Source organism: Ornithodoros turicata, unplaced genomic scaffold (assembly GCF_037126465.1).
Source record: "Ornithodoros turicata isolate Travis unplaced genomic scaffold, ASM3712646v1 ctg00000864.1, whole genome shotgun sequence".
NCBI classification, from domain to species: Eukaryota; Metazoa; Arthropoda; class Arachnida; order Ixodida; family Argasidae; genus Ornithodoros; species Ornithodoros turicata.
Genome location: NW_026999408.1, coordinates 761,196 through 780,517, shown reverse-complemented (window position 1 = coordinate 780,517; position 19,322 = coordinate 761,196). Strand labels below are relative to the sequence as shown.

The following is a 19,322-nucleotide window of genomic DNA, read 5'->3' as shown; positions in this document are numbered from 1 at the left end:
CTAGCATTCTGGCGCCCTAATATCATTCTTAAACAGGCGTCACCTAGTGACCGGGGGCGAGACCTACGGTGATCAGCGCATATGGGGCCCGGAACTCCTACTGAGGAGAGTCGGTGACGTGACGCTTGTGACCGAAATGGGCTAAGGAAGTCCGAGATGGTCTCATGAACTCTTTTCACACATGCTTATATTTCCTTGTTTGTTGTGTGTGTTTTGTTTGTTTGTTGTATTGTTTATTATTAATTTATTTGTTTAGTAGAAACTATCGTATTAGTAGAAACGGTCCACCACAGATTCTGTGCAGGCTGCAGCAAGCTTATTTCTATATCCAATGAAATCCAAGTCGTGCTTCCTTCCGCTGGGCTCTCGTGTGCAAAGCTGCGTCTGAAGTGCGTTTGTGTTTTTTGCTATCGTGTGTGCTTGGATTGCCTCCTGTTCCGTTAGAAACTGGCTCATGCTGCGGGAACGGCGCACCGAGCTTGTAGGCGGTACCGTTCGTACCGAATCTATCATGGCGGCTCACTTGTTGAGATGCCCCTCTGCGCCAGGTTGGTGTCTGAAAGTGAAGAATACGGAAAGGGAGGGCGGAAAGTACACGCCGGCCCTGTGAGAGTCGACTCAGGCGGTAAACAAGCTTGAAGGGACATAAAGGGTTATAATGTACTTTCCATCCTACACTATAGAACTTTCCCCAGAGAGCACACATAGGGTCTGGAGTGATATCGTCAGCGTGGGTGCTGAGCACAGTAGCGTGGCCATGGTTACGCAGAATATACACTAAGGGCTCAAAGCGTGCAACGCCTGTCGAATTCAAACAACTCAGGGAAAAGAGGTGCCGATGCCAGGAATCGATGTCTTCTGGGTCGCGTCAGCACCTCCCTTTCCAGAGTTGTTTGAATTCGTTAATTTCTGGGAGTTTGAGGTTTTTGTGTCGTGTAGTCTCTAACTGTGTGGTCTGCCTCGGCCGTTTCTCCTTGTTTACGACGCCTGTCGTGACCACATTGAGATCCACCTCTCCAACTTGATGTTACCAACCAACAGCCCCAGAGCCGATGCCTCGTCCTGTATGTACGAATGAGAGAACATTTAGGAGTGTGTGTGTGTGTTGGAGTGTTGGCCAAGTCGTTGCTAAGCTGTGCCAATGTCAGAGGCGGATCCAGACCCTGGAGCGCGTACTGGGGGATAGGGAAATTCATCGCCACACTGCCCTGCCCCCTTGGATCCGCCACTGGCCAGTGTAGCGTAATTGCCCACTTCGTCACTCAAGAGCTGCGGGTTCGATTCCTGCCGTTGCCTGGCTTCTCACGGCGGCGTCGGAGTTCTTCACGGCGTTCGCGACAGCTTGCGAGAACCGATGTTGTCTTCACCAATGTGGTGAGATGTCTAGACCACGCACGCACGCACAAAGCTTCAATGGCCCAGCTTACACTCAATTAAAAAAAGAACGTTGCCATGCCATTACGCTGCCATCAGGGATAAACAGCAAGAAATTGAGCTTTCATTTATTCTTATTCGTGCAATTACGAACTGTCTTGAACGCCCAATGCGTTACTAGACGATCAATATGACAGTGCGCAAAACTGTTTTTTTCTCTCTCTTCCAGGTATGGGATATACCTTCAAAGACAGCACTGGGATTTTGGAACACGCGAACCATTACCAATACAGGCATCTTTTTTCTTCGCTGATGTCACCTCAGTTTAAGAAAGTACAACGAAACCATTACAACCTACCTCATCGAGCATATATTTAACTTCGCTATATTATTTTCTGGCATGTGGTATAAACTAGCTTTGGTGATATGTGTGATTAGCGGTCCGTTACAGGAACAAACGTGGCATCTACAGGTGACGTAAATCGCGAGGCTTGAACTCAGGATCAGTAAAAGTGACGTCACCGCAAGAGAAAGCTCCCGCGAACTCAGGTCGATGTTTCAAGGGCTCGTTGCATCGCAATGCTGGGTAAGTGTCCGCAGGCTGGCCGCAGAGAATATAACACGTAGCCACAAAAAATATGGCGTCCGACGACAAGTGCGACAGATGACGAAGTCGAACGGCCCCAGCATATTCCGTAGCGTTCCTATACGCTTCCCAGACTATCTCTAGCGCAGCTGCCGCATCACGCACTCGGTTGTTCGTGTGCTCGTGAAGGGATTCATTTCTGACAGAATCTCTGCTCCTGTTGGAAGGTCCAGTCATAGCGATTGCCGCCGAGGCGATGACTGATCCTAAGGCAGCGTACTTGACTGCGCTCAGGACCTTAATATCGTACAGTGGAAGCACCATCGCGTGGGGCGGTAACAAGTACATCTCTTCTGCTTCATTGTAGAGATTGTAGGCTTCACTCGTGACGAGTAGACCAGAAATGAAATGTGTTCTGACCAACTTCCAAAGGGTCAGATTTCCGCGCGTAAGGAAATCGTGAACAACTCTGCGCCAGTTCTGGAAGGTGAAGGGACCCATGTCACTGATGTTGATGAATGTGGCGTTCAGAACATCGGGATCCTGAAAGCGGTCTTGGTATTTGGTCATTAAGTGCAACTGTTCTCGCAATGGAGAGTTGGCATAACCTGCACCCATGCTGTCTTCTTCGGCCCCGGTCCTAATAAAAGCGACTTTGCCAATGTCGTCGATTATCTCACGTACTTCTTTTATGGAGGGGCTTGGAGCGTATATCTCAGAAAACTTCGCGTAGATCGACCACCCCATGTAGGTTTCAGTGAGTTGGAAACAGAGGTTACGGTTTTGTAGATCTCCACGTCTTCCTGCGTCGGATGGGTCAACGTCACCGACATAGGCGCCCAGAACTTCGCTATTGATGAAGGGAGCACACTGTTGAACCATAATCCAGCCTACTTCGTAGTGAAGGTACTTCTCTTCCATGATCTTCAAAAGTCCGCTGAACGCCCGGAGGTAATCGCAGTCATCCTGGCTGATAAATACTGGGGTATCTGCAGGGAGGACAAGCTCCCGTGTCACGAGTCTTAACCAACGTTCGTAAGAAATTTCATTTGTCAGGTTTGCCAGCTCATGCAAGTTCTTCGGTGGGTTCGTGCTAGTGTCCCTGCTATAGTTTGTGAGATTGCCGAGTATTGCAACTTCGATTTGGAAAAACTCGGAATATGGAAGCATGAATTCTTCCCTCATGCGTGCACTTTTTGTCGCATTTTGAAACGTCTCGTAGTACCATTGGTATCTTCCCGAGTTTTCAATTACGGCTGTCCTCTTCTTGTAGTTGGATGCTTCTGCTCCACCTCCACGTATGACCAATGTGTTTCCACTCCTCTCAATATTCAAAAGATTACTTATCCTAAGAATCCTGAAAATTCTGACCAACGACAAGAGCACGTCCGCCTTCTCAGAGATGCTGGGCCAGTCGACGTGGCTCTCAGAGAGAATATTTCTGAAGCCCTGCGTATCTCCACGATTCTTTTGTGCAGCCATTCTGCACGCTTGAAAGAATGCTGCCGCCTTTTCGTGTGAATTTTGCCCATAACGAGGGACATTTTCCTGGAGGTTCTCGTTGAGCAACGCCAGAAAATAGTCCAAGTGGCTTCGGTAGACAGACTTCAACTGAGCCCTATTCCAGCCGTCGCAGACGAAAGCGTAGAAGTTGTCGCACGGATCAAGATGGTCGCTGATGGTCCTACTGAGCATTACTTCGAACGCGCTACAAGCTTGCGAATCGCAGAGTAGGTAGTTTTTCTGGTCGTCGACGTGTTTGATGACAAAATACGTTACTGCTCCGAGCAACAGAAGTACTGGGATGGAAAAGATGATGATGCGTTTGAACTTCCGTTGGCGGGAAAGTTCTGGGCTTGACGATGAAGGTGGTGACAGCGCGTACAGGGTGTTGATTGCGAATTTCGTGAGACGCGTCTTGCGAGGTGGTCTCAGATGAGGACGACTCAACGTCGGCGAGTCCTGTTGTAAAGAAACAGCTGAAGTGAAAAACGAGACTAGAGCGAGAAGAAAAACAGCTTATATAAAATAACGAGAATTAGCCGAGACGAGCTACAAACAGAGAGGACCACAAACACACAGGCCTTAACGCCAAAGAACATAAGAATTATTTCAAGAGTTAAAGGCTCTCGTATGTGTAAGACACTCGCGTCGACAGCAAGCGTCAAAACTTGCCGCTGCAGATCTCAAAGGGGTCGAGAAACCATCTCTAACCTCGTGTGTTTAGGGCGCCGCGTGTAGTACTCTGCTCCAAATATTCAATTCGCAAAAGTTTACTTGTCTTCAAGTGCACACGGTTTCGCGAAGCCCGATTGACAGAGCGCGACGCCAAACGGGGAATTCTCTTCGAGGAGAACATACACTAATCGTGGTAAGAGGCAGCGTCGCACGCAACATACGTAGCACATGGGTAGCTTTCTACAATATGAGGGAGAGAGCAATGGTGCCTCTCTCCCACTGCCACATTTTCGGTGTGGAATCACATCGGCGTCGGACTTTTTTTTTTTTTTTTTTTGCCATGCGAGGTCGACAACGGCCAGCCCTTTCACTAGGACCACCACCACCACCGCCTCGGACTTTTAAATGCGATAGCTTTTGGGGACCTCGGTGTTCGCATCGTATCACACTACTTGGAGAGGTTCCTTTATCGCGGTTCAGCGGGGAGATTGGAAGGATGAGAAGAGAGATGTAGCCGATAGGAAGGTCTTTACGTTACAGATTCCGAAAACATAAGCCAAGCACCTGGTTCCTTTAAGGTGGATGACATCACGATGCTGATTGGACAGCTTCCTTTATCGTATAGTTTTCGTAAAGGGCTTCCTGTGTGCTAAACTAAAACTCCCTAATGTGTGCTTCGTACTGTCTCCGCGTTAATGCCACGAAGCAACAATGGCTATGAGTGGCGTACAGACATGGACAGAGCGAGAGTACAGCAGGGAGGAGTGGGGGACAGGGGGATACTGCGCGTCCTGGGCAGACTTCAGGGGGAACTATGCCGACATTCTTCCGGAAAGTATTCCGGAAAGTTCAGGAAAAGCCTTAAGACAGTACAGGCGTTGGTAGGATTCGAACCCACCGCCTCCCAATCTTCCTTGGAACGACTTTGGCTGCCACCAACGACGGGACGCTTTCACCCACCTCCCACGTGAGGGCGTCCACCTTATCTGGCAACGCGGACGCCGCTGAGTTACGGCGTAGGCGGTGTGCTGGGGAGCATTCGCACAAGTATCGAGTTCGCAGATGTACCACCATTCCTGCTGGCGATGCAGACGTGGTAACCGAAAATGGGAAACGTGCCGCCAATAATACCAGGAAGCGGTGTGCGACAAACCGTGCTGCCATTACACTCGTCCGGATACTCAGAAATGTGCATCAAAGATTACAGTGACTGTAGCAAGAAGTGAACGCGTTTACAGGAGAAACCCGTGCTTCTGCGCGAGGCCCATGGCAACCTACGATGGTCAGGTTTGCCGTTGTGCATCTAGCATGATTCCCCGAAAACAGGGCGGGAGGGGGGCCAATTCACAACCTCTTCAAGTGCAAAAAGCTCAACCCTCCGTTCTAAGGGAACGACTGCTGTTAAACAAGTTATGAGACAGCATAGATGTTGCTTTATACTACATACGCTTACTACATACACTTACGTACACTTGAGCTGTATGTCCAGGCGGACATCTTATCGAGGAGAGTATGTAGAAGGGTCGTTCAAGATTGTCCGAGACAATTATGTTTTAAATAAAATGGAAAATTCTGGAAGCACCAAACTACGTCAGTTTTTCAAAGTATTCACCGTGCGCTTATATAGACACCACTGCCATCGCTGTGACAACTCTGATGCATCGGGCGTCGAAAGTAGTGGGCTCTGTCGTAGCCACTACAGGAGATATTTCTGGAGGGCTTCATCTGCGTCGAAGGTCTTTTCTCTAAGGTGCTTTTAGGGGGTCCAAACAGATGGTCATGGCTTGGGGCTAAATCTGTGCTGTTAAGTGCATGGAGCAAAACCTCGCAGCGTATTTCGGCCAGGGTTTCTACCGTCAAATTCGCCGTATGAGGCCGGGCATTGTCATGAAGAAGAATGACCTTCTGGACAACATCCCAGGCCTTTTCTTGCACATTGCGTTTCACACAGCACCCTTTATCAACGTGTAGCACTAGTGGGGTATTGATCATAACCCCTTGCTCCAAGAAGTCCACATGGATGAAATCCCGCATGTCCTAGAAGACAGTTCCCAGCAGACGGCTGCATACCTTGCTGTTCTTTCGTGGCGGGGAAGCCTTACGTCGCCATTCTATAGTATTCCTCTCGTTTCTGGGGTGAAATAAAGCATCTAGGCTTCATCACATGTGATCATTGATTGCAAAAAATTAGTCCCCATTGGATTGAAACCGAATCAGCAGCTGCTCAGAGACTGCGCTCTCTTTTGTTCACAAGTGAGCTGTCGGGAAACCCATCTTGCACAGACGTTGCGGAAGAGTAAGTGCTCGTAAATGATTCTATGTACACTCCCGAAAGCTAATATTACGCTGGACTGCAAATGGATTGTTTTTTACTCGCCGGTCCTCGAGGATGGCTTGCTCAACGCACTCGCCCCTCTTCCCCTTGACATCCTTGGTTTTGCATGCTGTGCATGTAACCTTTCCAACACCTCAGCTGGTTTGGGGCTCTCCTTCAGGCAAGGAACTTGATGATGCATCGCTGTTCCACAGCTAGAGACACACTGCTCGCCGCCATTACAGCTGCCGCTACTACATCACGTGCCGCTTACCCGAGGACTGCACTTGGTCCTCCGAATGTTTTATTCAATTACATTTACCCACCGATTTTTTTCTCCAGCGAAAGTACCGGTCAACCTTGAACGACCCTTGTAAGTACAAGATGATTAATTAACTAAAATCCTCGAAATAAACACTGATTTTCGGGATTTCGGTTCAAATGCGCGATAGCAGAATTGGAGGCAATCCTCGTTGAAATCCACTCCATTTTTCTAAAATCCTGAAACGAGCATGTACGTTGAAATATCCATCACCGAACTTTGATATGCAAATGAGCCGAAACCGCGCCAATCGGAAGCGCAGGGAGGACAGCTTTCAAAATCCACGTCAGAGGGTCACGTGCTTTCGAGCGATGGACATAACTGGAGTAGGTGCTGGTCTGCTGTGCAGATGAACCGCATCGTTTCCTATATAGGCCTCCGTCGGAGAGGGTCATTCGCTCCTGCGGCGCTCGGTTTGTGTTTTCGGCTGACACACATAGCACCGATATTTCACGGCCAGTACTGGTTTTAGGATTTGCAAAAGTTGGAATGGCTTTCAAAGAGGGTTGTCTCCCATTGTGCTATCTCCCTTTTGCCCGAGATCCCCTAATCAACTACAAAAACGACATCTATGCAGCATCTATGCTCATAGGTTTTCTATAAAATAATAAAAAAAAACTGTATACGATATACGATACATGCGATACCAAGACAGAATATCAGACATGGTGAACACATCGGACATCGACCAGCACCTCAGGCTGACGGACATCAAGGAGGAGGTCAGCGGATAAATGTTGATGAATAGTCGTCGACAATCCGCCGTTTTCACGCGATCGCTGTGCGCATGCGCATCCCGCGTCTTCTGCCCTTCTGGTTGAAAACAATGAAACCATAGCTGGAACCATAACCGAAAAAAGCCGTAGCCATTACTACGTTAACGCTGCTATACACCGTTTTCCCGTTCCTGGATTGCTTCCGTCAATGAGTGAGGCTACGCTTCTCGGCACCAGAAATGCTTGAAAGGACCCAGGAACGATAACGAATATCTTTAGTGCTGGATGACTGCACTGCACTCAACAAGCGCAAGAATCTTCTTCTTCCTCTTCTTCAAAACAGTTATGCACAGCTTATTGGTCTGGCATAGAATGACACAGACACTTACACTTTGTACAGGGAGAAGCAGCAGGAATAGGCCTCGAAGCCTAAGATGAATACTCGAAAAGTGAATGCACGAAGTATGCTGAAACGAAAGACACAGAAAACCGCAGTGCTCCTCACGTGCATTTGTTTTCAGCAGTAGCAAACGATATTCGAGAGGGCGCCACATCTCAGGAAAATGGCCCATAGCAAGCCTTTTGATCTTTGGCCAGGAAGGAAAATGCATATAACGTGTCCGTAAGTAGCGGTGACAGCGTGCTAACGGTCCCAATCACGGTGGGCTGCGTCATCACACAGTAATCAAAGAGACTCCTGTTTCCTGTGCGGACACTATACCGTCATAGCACAATACAGCTGTGGTGGAGAGCGCGATCAGCCTCGCAGGCTCACGCGACGAGTGCGAGCGCTTTTGTTAGTGGATGTGGAAGGATGAGATACAGGAGAGAAAAGGAGGAGTAAGAGGTTAGAGGAAGTTTTGCTTGTGCCGAGTGACGTGTGAAAAGAAGGTCGATAAGGTTTATAAGGGATTTGAACGCATCACGATGCCTAAGGCAATCAACAAGGCGCCTTTTCCAAACTGTATTTTTGGGAGCCAGTTTGACAAGATCTGGACTTAGGTATCTGCGACTTTACAAGCTGATCTCGAAGCGACCGCGCGAAGAAAAATGACACCCGGGAAGCCTACGGCGAGTTTACACTGCCAGCCATTGATTCTGCTTTCACTTTTTCGTGGAATTCAATCGGCATGTTCTATGCCATGTTCTTTTGCAGTTCTTGCCCGCTGTCCGACCAGCCTTCCTGCGGACGACGTTTTGTCCCCCTCTGGTGACAATAAACTTCGACTGGAAGAGATGTTGAGCTAAACAGCAGAAGCGCTTTCAACTTCTAGGCTGCTCCCATCTAGCTCCCAATCTAGCCAATTGATCTGCTTAACGCGTTTGCAAACGAGTCATTCCCAATTTCAAAACTTCCAAATATCGAAATCAAAGCTCGCCTGCCCCCGATTTGTCCATCAGTCTGGCGTGTTTTGATGAATCATCGCGGCGTCGACGATCAACGCGAAATGGTAGTACCCTCATCATGGAGAAGGAAGGGATGACTCAAGTGGAAGCTGCCTCAGGGACGGACCTCATCCTCAGATTATAATTCAAATAAACGTTTGGGTTGCATCTATCCTCGAGACTCTCCTAATTCTCAACAGAAGGGTACTGTGTTTAAATGGAAACGGAATAATTCAGCGAAGACTTCGGGGCTATGTAGTTTCCTTTCATATCTGCATGTCTGAAGACACACCACAGAGAACACATTCTAGTCAAAAGTATTAATGCGTAATCATTAGAAGCACCATTTCGAAGAGAAGCCGTCGTCGTAGCGGGGTGACCGAGGTGTCCGTGTACGCCGCGGCACGTGACGGAGGAGAGCGAATCAGGCTGCACTCCGCAAGCTGATTCGCTCTTCTCCGTCACGTGGAAGCGCGGAGACGTGGCAGCTGGAGCTTGACTGCTTGAGCCGTCGTCGCCAGTGTTGCCAATTTAGCGGATTTCCCGCCAGATCTGGCCGATTCGACTTGCATCTAGCGGGAAAAAAATGTCTTTAGCGGCTAGCGGAATTTCTGACGGGGTCCTGGCTGAATTTGGGGGATTCTAGCGGATTCAGACTTTCGCCTCATTTTGGCTGAAAAGCCCGAAAAATCAATTTATTCCCTACAGTATCCTAACTTCCGAACCGAAACCAGTCACCTGAAATTTGGTAAACTCCCCACTCTCGAAGGTCAAAAATAAAGTTGTTTTTTGAAATTTGGTGTCTGCACGGCTGTTTGCGCGCAAGAAGATCAACTTCCGATTCGCTCTCTTTCCATTGTGGTAGAACCTTTTTGATCTGTTTTGGAGAACACACCACCAGTACCTCAGTCAGACCACAACATTTAATGTCTTATATGTTAGGGCCGTAATCTTGCGCCGGACAGAAGCGACTTTGCTCTGTCCTTAGAGCGCGAAATTAAGGCCTTAAATGCTGCTCTCACCCAGCACAGCATTGTTGACTAGGGGAAATGATGACACATAACCCGAGATTTTGCAACAGAACACGAATTAAAGTTTGTCTGGACATCTTGCTCCCTCTTGTAGTAGCCCACAAAGTCTGCCGAATGCTGTTCCCAATGCGAGGTGGCTTCGTTTCTCTTCTTCACTAGCGTCTATGGCAGTGTGCACTCTTCTAGTTTGTTGAAATGCCAAAAGTGAGTTACAAACAAAAACTTCGAAAGGAATGGCTTCGGAACCCTGTGCTAAGGAACGGTTCAGAACGGTGGCAGATTGGACGAAACGGTATAGTGCTGGTTCTTGTTCTTCGGTGTAGTGCTGGTGTGAGTCTGTGCTGGGTACGAAGTACTCAGATCTGAAGGCACATGGAGACAGTGCAAAGCACAGAGAGGCATTGGGACATTTCACGTCCGGTCAACATCAAGTTCGCATCGCCCCGGAGAAAGTCGATCCAGCGCATGAGGCTGAAGGCGGGACAGAGCTCTTTATTGCTGAACACAGTTCAGTGCTGACCGCCGATCATGTCGGGGAACTGTACAAGAAGTCTTTCCCGGACAGTGCGAAAATTCCAGACAAAGGAATAAAAGATGTATCGCTCCAAATGTTCAGTCGCATCTTCAGCCAGCTGAACTTGATAAAGGACAGCCGGACATGGTCGGGCCTGGTCATGGTCAAGATACGGGCTTGAGAAGGCACGCGAGGAGCTGCTTCGAGTACGACCTCCTCGGTACGACGCAAAAGAAATGAACGAGAATGCGAAGCATGCTCCTGAACACCATAAACAGAGGGCGAAATATACATAAATCTCAACGTGGTCATTCAGCGTTAAGCGGATTTTAGCGGCTTCTTCGCAAAATTTAGCGGATTCTGGCGGAATCAAGTGCTACTTTGGCGGATCATTCGTCTAGAATGTTGGCAACACTGGTCGTCGCTTGAGCCGTCGTCAGTTGCGCCTCGTCTCTGGATGTATTCAGGCGTGTCTCGAACGTTCTCAGAGAGTTTCGAAAGCGGCTGTGTTTGTGTATCATGTCGTATGGCGTCTGTCATATATGTCATGTCTGTATGTGGTGTGCTGTGCTGTATGTGATATGGTCTAGGCGCAATTGAGAAGTAATTAGAAGTAAGACGAATGTCTAATGCTAGCGCATTGTCATCGCATTAATTATATCAATCGCCCTCAATTTTTTTTCTATGTGTACGCTAGGCAGCATGTAAAATAAAGAAATGATAAGAACAAAAGGAAGAAACATCAAAATAACAGCGCAGGATGTAGGAGTAATGAAAATGAATGATAGCACTCGTTCAACCCGGACGTAACCGACCTCGGAGGTGGAGGTTTATGGCCACTTTACCTCGTCGTGGCTTACAAGTCAACATCACCAAAATAGCGGAAAGATTGGAAATGTTCATTGGAAATATTCCTGTGCCGCTAATGTGCACCGGTTGTCCGTTGTTCGAAATTCGACCTTGTTAATTACAGATGAGTTTGCACGACAGGTGAGAAAAAGTTAAAACTATTTCGTAATAGCGCCGTAATACTCACAGCCATAACGCTTGATTGATGGTCCAACGTAGGGCTTCGAGATGATTCTTGCGTGGCTCCTTGAGGGGAATAGAACCTGAATGAGGACAAGTGAGGTCAGAGAAGACAGGTCAACCAGTTCCGCGGCCGTGAGCGCGTGGCGCCTATCCTCTGGACACTTCTTCTTCTATAATACCGTCGCCGTCACGATATAAATCGATTTTACGGTCACTTCAATTACTTTATGCCCTTGCAGTTCGGGTCAAATATTTGATAATGGTAATATAGATTGCACGATTTTGAAATTACGCTTACCAGCGTTATGGCCGAGCGGGTTAAGGTGTCCCGCTCGTTTGTAGTAGCCAAGGTCGTGCTGAGGTGGTGAGCTCGAATCCTACACCAGCTGTGCTGTCTGAGGTTTTCCCTGGGTTTTCCGAAGACTTTCCAGACGAATGTCGGCCCAGTTCCCCCTTAAGTCGGCCCAGGACGCATACTAACCCCCCTTTGTCTCCCACTCCTTCCTACTGTCCTTTCACCATCTGTCTGTACGCCGCTCATAGCCACAGTTGCTTCGCGGCGCTAGCACGAAATAAAAAAAAAATTACAATTGATGTCTTCACCTCACGTATTCCACCAAAAAATGGTTTGCAGTAGACTTATTCGTAGTGTTTTAGACCATGTATCGTAGCTTATGGGCTATGACTGTCAAATGGAGGCTGCACTTAACTAACGTACCCGTAGTGCTGATGGCGTATTATAGGCCTCACGTGAAGGACCAACAGCGCCGCCCTGTCGGCGGTTGGTAGGTACATGTGTGGCTACGCGTACTTTGTTTCGCGCATTACACGGCCTTACGTACGGTTGCGTTCCTTTATTGGACACGTGCAACTCGAGACAGCCGACTCTTGGTGTGCCAAAATTCCCTCTGCGCAGCTCTCGTGATGTCATTCCTGTGGCAGTGACATCCGTTATAAAACTCGAGGATTCAGCTCGAGAGTCTGTTCGCTGTGACTCTCCCCTCGATGCCGGTCGCTAGAGTCGATGACGTATGACGACCCTCATGGGACACGACTCCGAATCGCGGGAGGCGCGAGTTGAATAAACGAACACAGCCATTCTGAAGTAGCAGTTATCGGAACTCACCAGGAATCCACTTCTACTAGTTTCCTAGGTGGTGGTACGAAGCTGGTCGCCGCGAGCAATGGCTTGCCGCGGCGACCAGCGACGAGCAATGTTCGTCGTCAAGAGTGAGCAAGAACTTGTCACTGGAGTTCATGTGCATTGCGATAGCTTCTTCGTGCCGTAATTCAATTCTCGTGATTCTAATTCTTATAGTATTGTCCTAGAAAACTGGCTATTCTGCCGTACGCCGTCAGAAGCAACGACTGCTCCGGAATCGGACTGGCTACGCAAGCAGCAGTTGGCGTGCTGACGAAACAGGAGCTTCGCTTGCTGCGCGGTTCCAGACGATGTTCAGCTTCCGTTTGGTACATTACGCAGTGTAGGCATCACAAAAATCAATCTGAATTTGAATTCCTGTGTATCGGTAAATACATACCTCGTGTGCACTGGTGTCCGCATCGTCAGACGTCACAAGGAGATGGTATCGGGACTGCAGTCCGTTTGAGACGTTTTCAGGCGTCCCCTGCTACCATTTCGTACGACTCGTCAGAGAAATGGGTTGAGCAAATAATGCGTGGATCAATGTCTCGAACAAGCGCTTGCAACCATTTTCGTTTCCGCGCATTTCCCGTTGGAATCTTGTGGTACACAACGTCCCTTGTCGAAAGAGCACACTTGGTGTATCCCCTTTGGTGGTAACCCCTTGGTGTATATAAAGTACAACGAAACCATTAGCACCAATCTCATCGGGCATATATTTAATTTGGGAGTATTATTTCCTGGGATGTGATATAAACTAGCTATGGTCACCGGTAGCGGTCACATGTTCTGGACATCATTACAAGAAAAAGTTCGAGTGAACTGAGGTCGATGTTTCAAGGGCTCGTTGCATCGCAATGCTGGGTAAGTGTCAGAAGGCTGGCCACACAGAATATAACACGTAGCGACAAAAAACATTGCGTCGGACGACAAGTGTGGCAGATGACGAAATCGAACATCCTCAGCATATTCCGTTGCCTTCCTATATGCTTCCCAGGCTATCTCTAGCGCAGCTGCCGCATCACGCAGTTGTTTGTTCGTGTGCTCGTCAAGAGATTGATTTCTGACTGAGCCTCTGCTCCTGTTGGAAGACCCGGTCATAGCGATTGCCGCCGAGGCGATGACTGATCCTAAGGCAGCGTACTTGACTGCACTCATGACGTTAATGTCGTACAGTGGAAGCATCATCGCGTAGGGCGGTAACAAGTACGTGTGTTCAGCTTCATTGTAAAGACTGTAGGCCTCACTCGTGGCGAGTAATCCAAATATGAAACGTGTGCTGACCAACCTCCAAAGGGTCAGGTTTCCGCGCGTGAGGAAATCGTGAATGACTCTGCGCCAGTTCTGGAAGATGAAAGGACCCATGTCACTGATGTTGAAGAATATGGCGTTCAGAAAATCGGAATCCTCAAAGCGGTCTTGGTATTTGGTCATTAAGTGTAGCTGTTGTCGCAATGAAGAGTTGACATAACGTGTACCCATCCTGTCTTCTGCAGCCCCGGTCCTAATAAAAGCGACTTTGCCAATGCCATCGATTATCTCACGTACTTCTTTTATGGAGGCGCGTGGAGCGTACATCTCAGAAAACTTCGCGTAGATCGACCACCCCATGTAGGTTTCTGTGAGTTGAAGACAGAGGTTACGGTTTTGTAGATCTGCACGTTTTCCTATGTCGGATGGGTCAAAGTCTCCCACATAGGCGCCCAGAACTTTGCTATTGATGAAGGAAGCACACTGTTGAACCATAATCCAGCCTACTTCGTAGTGAATATACTTCTCTTCCATCTTGTTCCAAAGTCCGCTAAACGCCCGTAGGTAATGAGAGTCATCCTCGCTGATAAATACTGGGGCATCTGCAGGGAGGACAAGCTCCTGTGTCACGAGTCTTAACCAACGCTCGTAAGAAATTTCATGTGTCAGGTTCGCCAGCTCATGCAAGTTCTTCGGTGGGTTCGTGGTAGTGTTCTTGCTATAGTTTGTGAGATTATCGAGTATTGCAACTTCGACTTGGAAAAATTCGGAGTATGGAAGCATGAATTCTTCCCTCGTACGTGCACCTTTTGTCGCATTTTGAAACGTCTCGTAGTACCATTGGTACCTTCCCGAGTTTTGAATTACGGCGGCCCTCTTCTTGTAGTTGGAAGCTTCTGCTGCACCTCCATGAATGACCAATGCATTTCCACTGTTTTCAATATTCAAAAGGTTCGTTATCCTAAGGATCCTGAAAAACCTGGCCAATGACAAGAGTACGTCCGCCTTCTCAGAGATGCTGGGCCAGTCTGCGTTGCTTTCGGAGAGAATATTTCTGAAGCCGTGCGTATCTCCACGATTCTTCCTTGCAGCCATTCTGCACGCTTGAAAGAATGCTGCCGCCTTTTCATGTGAATTCTGACCATATCGAGGAACATTTCCCTGGAGATTGTCGTTCAGCAGCGCAAGAAAGTGGTCCAGGTGGCTACGGTAGACAGACTTCAACTGAGCCCTGTTCCAGCCATCACAGACGAAGACGTAGAAGTTGTCGCACGGGTCGAGATGGTGGTTGATGGTCCTACTGAGCATTACTTCGAACGCACTACAAGCTTGCGAATCGCAGAGCAGGTAATGTTTCCGGCCGCTGAAGTGCTTGATGACAAAATAGGTTACAACACCCAGCAACAGAAGTACCGGGATGAAAAAGATCATTATGCGTTTGAACTTCTGTGCCGGGGAGCGTTCGGAGCTTGACGATGCAGGTGGTGTCAGCACGTACAGGGCGTTGATTGCGAATTTCGTGAGACGCGTGGGTTTCCGAGGTAGTTTCAGTTGAGACACTGCACGACTGGTTGACGGCGAGGCCTGTTGTAAAGAAAAACGTGAGCTGAAAAACGAAACTACAGCTAGAAATTCAAACAAACAAACAATTGTACATAACGAGAAGTAGCCGATGCGAGCTACAAACAGAGAGGACAGCAAACGCATCGGCCGTAACGCCGAAGGACAAAGGAATTACTCAAGACTTAGTGGTCTTGTCCGTAAAAGACACTCACGTCGCCAACGAGCGTAAAAAAAACTATCATTGCGTTGCAGACCTCAAAGAGGCTGAGAAACCATCTCTATAACCATGCGTGTTTAGTGCACTGCTTGCCGTACATACTATGATCCAAATTTACTTGTCTCCAAGTGTACGAGTTTTCACGAAACTCAATAGACAGAGTGCGACGCCAAACGGGGCATTCTCTTCGACAGGAACATACACTTATCATGGTAACAGGTAGCGTCGCACACAAGCTTATGTGGGCTGTAGCACATGTGCGACATGTGGATAACATGTAAATAAATGAAATGAAATGTGTAGTTTTGTACAATATGAGGGAGAGCGATGTGCCTCTTTCGGACTGCCACAATTTCTGTGTAGAATAACTATCAAACGGGGAACCAGATTGGCGTTGGACTCTTAGATACGATATAATTTCTTTAAGGCACATTTGGTGCCTCCGTGTCCGCATTGCGTCACACTGCTTGGAGTGGTTCCTTTATGGCGCGTCAGTGGCGCTTTATGGCGCTTCATCCTCCTCCCTCAGGGCGAGACATTCACCACTGAATGCCCTTGTTCAAAGCACTGCGGACGAGGCCCAAGAAGGACAAAACGGCTCTCCACTCGTGGTGGGGCGACGTTTCGGACTTGTACGCACACGTTCTACATGCAGGCAAAGAGCCTCGGCTACTTCTCCTCACTCTAAAGGACATCACTGTTCTAGTACTGGGTTTTCAGTGGCGAGCCTCTCAGTCTGACGGGAGGATATCACGTTCCACGTGACCTCCTGACGCCACCCACTCAAACGTTGCCCACTTGAGCACTGCTGAAGAGGCCCAAGAAGGCAGAAGCAGTAGTCCGGTGCTGGTTTGGCGAAATGGAAGTTATAACCACTCGTAATCCCATTTATCTTATCTCTCTTATTTATTTTATCTCTTATTTAAGTTATATCCCACTTGCACGGGATAATTAGCTTAGGTGCTGGTGAAATATGTGAAAACTTGGCCTGACATAGCCTTGCTGATGGTTGCACAGTCCACGTGAACACAATCTCCACAAGTTGTGAAATATGTAAAAACGTGGCCTGACCTAACCTTAGTGATGGTTAGTACAGTCACAGACGCTCAAGATGAATACAGCCTGCAATAGCACACACCCATCCTTTTTCATTTCACTTTTGAAGTCTTCACCCACTGTCTCGACACTATAACCTATGTTTTGTGAAAAAAAAAAACATTTTCTACATCCTCAGATCCAGATTTGCTGATCCAAAATTTTTTCAACAGTACAAGACAAAACAGGTTTTCCTCTCCTTTCAATTTGTGGAAAACCTGACTGACCTTTCCTGTGAAAACAAATAGATTCCCCCCACCTCGTAAGAAGTCATAACATATACTGCGAAATTCCTCAGCACATGGCTCCTTATTCACCAATTTTCCTCCCCAGGCAGCCCTCACTGTCAACACTTCTCCATCTTTCAAGATGGCGGCCTCCACATCTGTTAGGCTTAACAAGGCCGTCGCTGTGAATGAACGCATTCAAATGGTATTTTACAAACGCACACACAACTTTCTACTCAACACTTCTTCATAATTCGTATGTTTCCGATACCCTATATCACCTCTCGTTGACATCGAAGCATTATTTCAATTTCAAATCACTTGATCATTTTTAAAATTAATAAGCCCGCCTACGGAACTACACCCAAACTAAAACAGACTCCTCAGGGTGAACGTAACACGGCCGACACTATACTCGCTACAAATTTTAATCCCTGCAAATTTTAAGCGTATATGGAGTTAGATAAACCTTTTGCACGACAGTTGAGAAAAACGGGAAACCCTTCGTAGTAGCGACGGATTACTTACAGCCATGGAGCCTGATTGATGGTTCACCGTAGCCCTTCGAGCTGGTTATTGAGTAGCTCCTGGAAGGTAATAGTAACTGAATGTAGCCAAGTCAGCCAGAGAAGACAGCTCAATTGATTCAACATTCGTGAGCGCGTGGCGGCTATGCTCTATGCACGTCATCCTCTATACTACTCTCGTTCTCACGAAAGAAATTCATTTTATTGTCACTTCAATTACTTTATGTACTTTCTCTTCCGGTCTGATATTTAATAATGGTCATTTAGATGACATGATTTTAAAATTACTTTGTCTTCACCTCACGTGTTCTAACAAAAATGGTTTGCAGTCGACTTGCTTGTAGTCGTTTAGCTCATGGCTACGACTGTCAAACAAACATGGAGGCTGCACTTTACTAATAGTGTCCTCGATAAACTTGCTCCGGAATTGCCCCGAAACCACCCGGGGTGCGTGACGCTCTACACTGGCGGTGTGTCAGCGGAGGCATTATCGAACATGAAACTGCACCGCTCTGGTGGATCTGGTGGATAGTAGCGCGCCACCTAGAGATCTGTACTCGTTGATCTGTGAATCGTGGGCTGCGCGACCCGTAGCGAGCGGCACCTGGCGCGCGCGACCGATGCCATGCTGGCGATTGCTGTCTGCCGCTACTTGTCCGGCTACACCTGGTTACTTGCCGCTTCCGCCTTCCTACGTGCTTCCGGCAATCGCGATGCTTCTTGGGATTGCACTCTGGCGCTCGGCCGATTTTCACGGTGTGGGTGCGGGGCAACTCAGGTGCATTCTTTTCACTTGCACTTCCTGCCCTATATCCGAACTGATTTATTTGCGTGCTGCACTTTCTTATTGAAAAGAAAGGCATTACTAATAAAGTTCCTTTTAGCAGGAAAGTACAGTACCCGATAACCCGTCTTGCTTGGAGTCCAAGGTAGTCCAATCCAGTGCAAGCGAAAAGAATGCACCTAGTGCTGCACTGAACGTGTGCACTCCTTTAATCGAGGACGTTCAGTGCGCACCAGTGCAGTTTATAGAGGATGGCAAGTTGCACCAGGTCACACCGGGCGCAACGGAGCAGTTTATCGAGGACGTTATAACGGTACCATGCTAAGGGTCCTGCGGTGGTAGTGGTGATGGCGTATTATAGGCCTCACATGAAACCAGTTCTGGAGGCAACAGTGCCTCCCTGTGGCCGGTGCCGTCGTTACATGTGTGACCTCGCTTGCTTTGTTTCGCGCATTACATGGTTGCGTTCATTTATTGAACTCGAGCAACTCGAGAGAAGAGCACTTTTGGTGGGCAAAAATGTCGCTGCACGGCTCTCGTGATGTCATCCCTGTGACAGTGACTCGTGGTCTCAAATTCGAAGGTCCAGGGGTGCACTAGAGTAGGCTCGCAACGACTCTCTTCTCCATGCGGCTCGCTGGAGTCGGTGACGTGCGACGACCACCATATGTCACGACTCCGAATCGCGCGACTTGAATAAACAAAGACAGCCATTCCGAGTAAAAGGACACAGCCATAGGTCGATACCTGAATATTCCGAAACTAGGTTACTGAATGCCCCAAGGAAGAAGAAGCATAACTGCGGCGTAGTGAACTGCAGTAGCAGTTGTCACAATTCGCCAGAAATCCACTTCTATACTCGTTTCCTCGACGAAGGTGCGACGCAAGTCGCCTCGAGAAATGGATTGCCCTTCTTCGTCGTCAGGAATGTCTAAAAACTGGTTACTGGAGTTTGTATGCACTGCGGTAGGTTCTTCGTGCCCGAAATCTATTCTTGTGATTCTAATTCTTACTCATAGCATTGTTCCTAGAAAACTGGCTATTCTGCCATACGCCGTCAG

General features: G+C 48.1%; 2 protein-coding genes across 2 annotated transcripts; both read right to left on the bottom strand.

Annotated features, from left to right (window-relative positions):
- Nucleotides 1-1,840: 1,840 nt before the first annotated feature.
- Nucleotides 1,841-5,212, bottom strand: LOC135375445 (endothelin-converting enzyme-like 1). The gene is made up of 2 exons (XM_064608139.1): nt 5,099-5,212; nt 1,841-3,922 (listed from the first exon to the last, which is right to left on the bottom strand). Exons 1-2 carry the CDS (start codon nt 5,210-5,212, stop codon nt 1,841-1,843), a joined length of 2,196 nt encoding a protein of 731 aa, XP_064464209.1.
- Nucleotides 5,213-13,295: 8,083 nt separating this feature from the next.
- LOC135375472 (uncharacterized) lies at nt 13,296-17,595 on the bottom strand. Its single transcript, XM_064608165.1, has 2 exons — nt 17,479-17,595; nt 13,296-15,432 (listed from the first exon to the last, which is right to left on the bottom strand). The coding sequence occupies exons 1-2, from the start codon at nt 17,482-17,484 to the stop codon at nt 13,378-13,380; spliced, it is 2,061 nt and encodes a 686-aa protein (XP_064464235.1). The 5' UTR covers nt 17,485-17,595; the 3' UTR covers nt 13,296-13,377.
- Between the last annotated feature and the right edge of the window lie 1,727 nt (nt 17,596-19,322).

Coding starts and splice junctions, on each gene's coding strand:
- LOC135375445 (XM_064608139.1), bottom strand. CDS start 5,212: ATGGTGGTACATCTGCGAACTCGATACTTGTGCGAATGCTCCCCAGCA. Junction 3,923..5,098: donor TGGACGCCCTCACGTGGGAG/GTGGGTGAAAGC, acceptor TCTTTACAACAG/GACTCGCCGACGTTGAGTCG.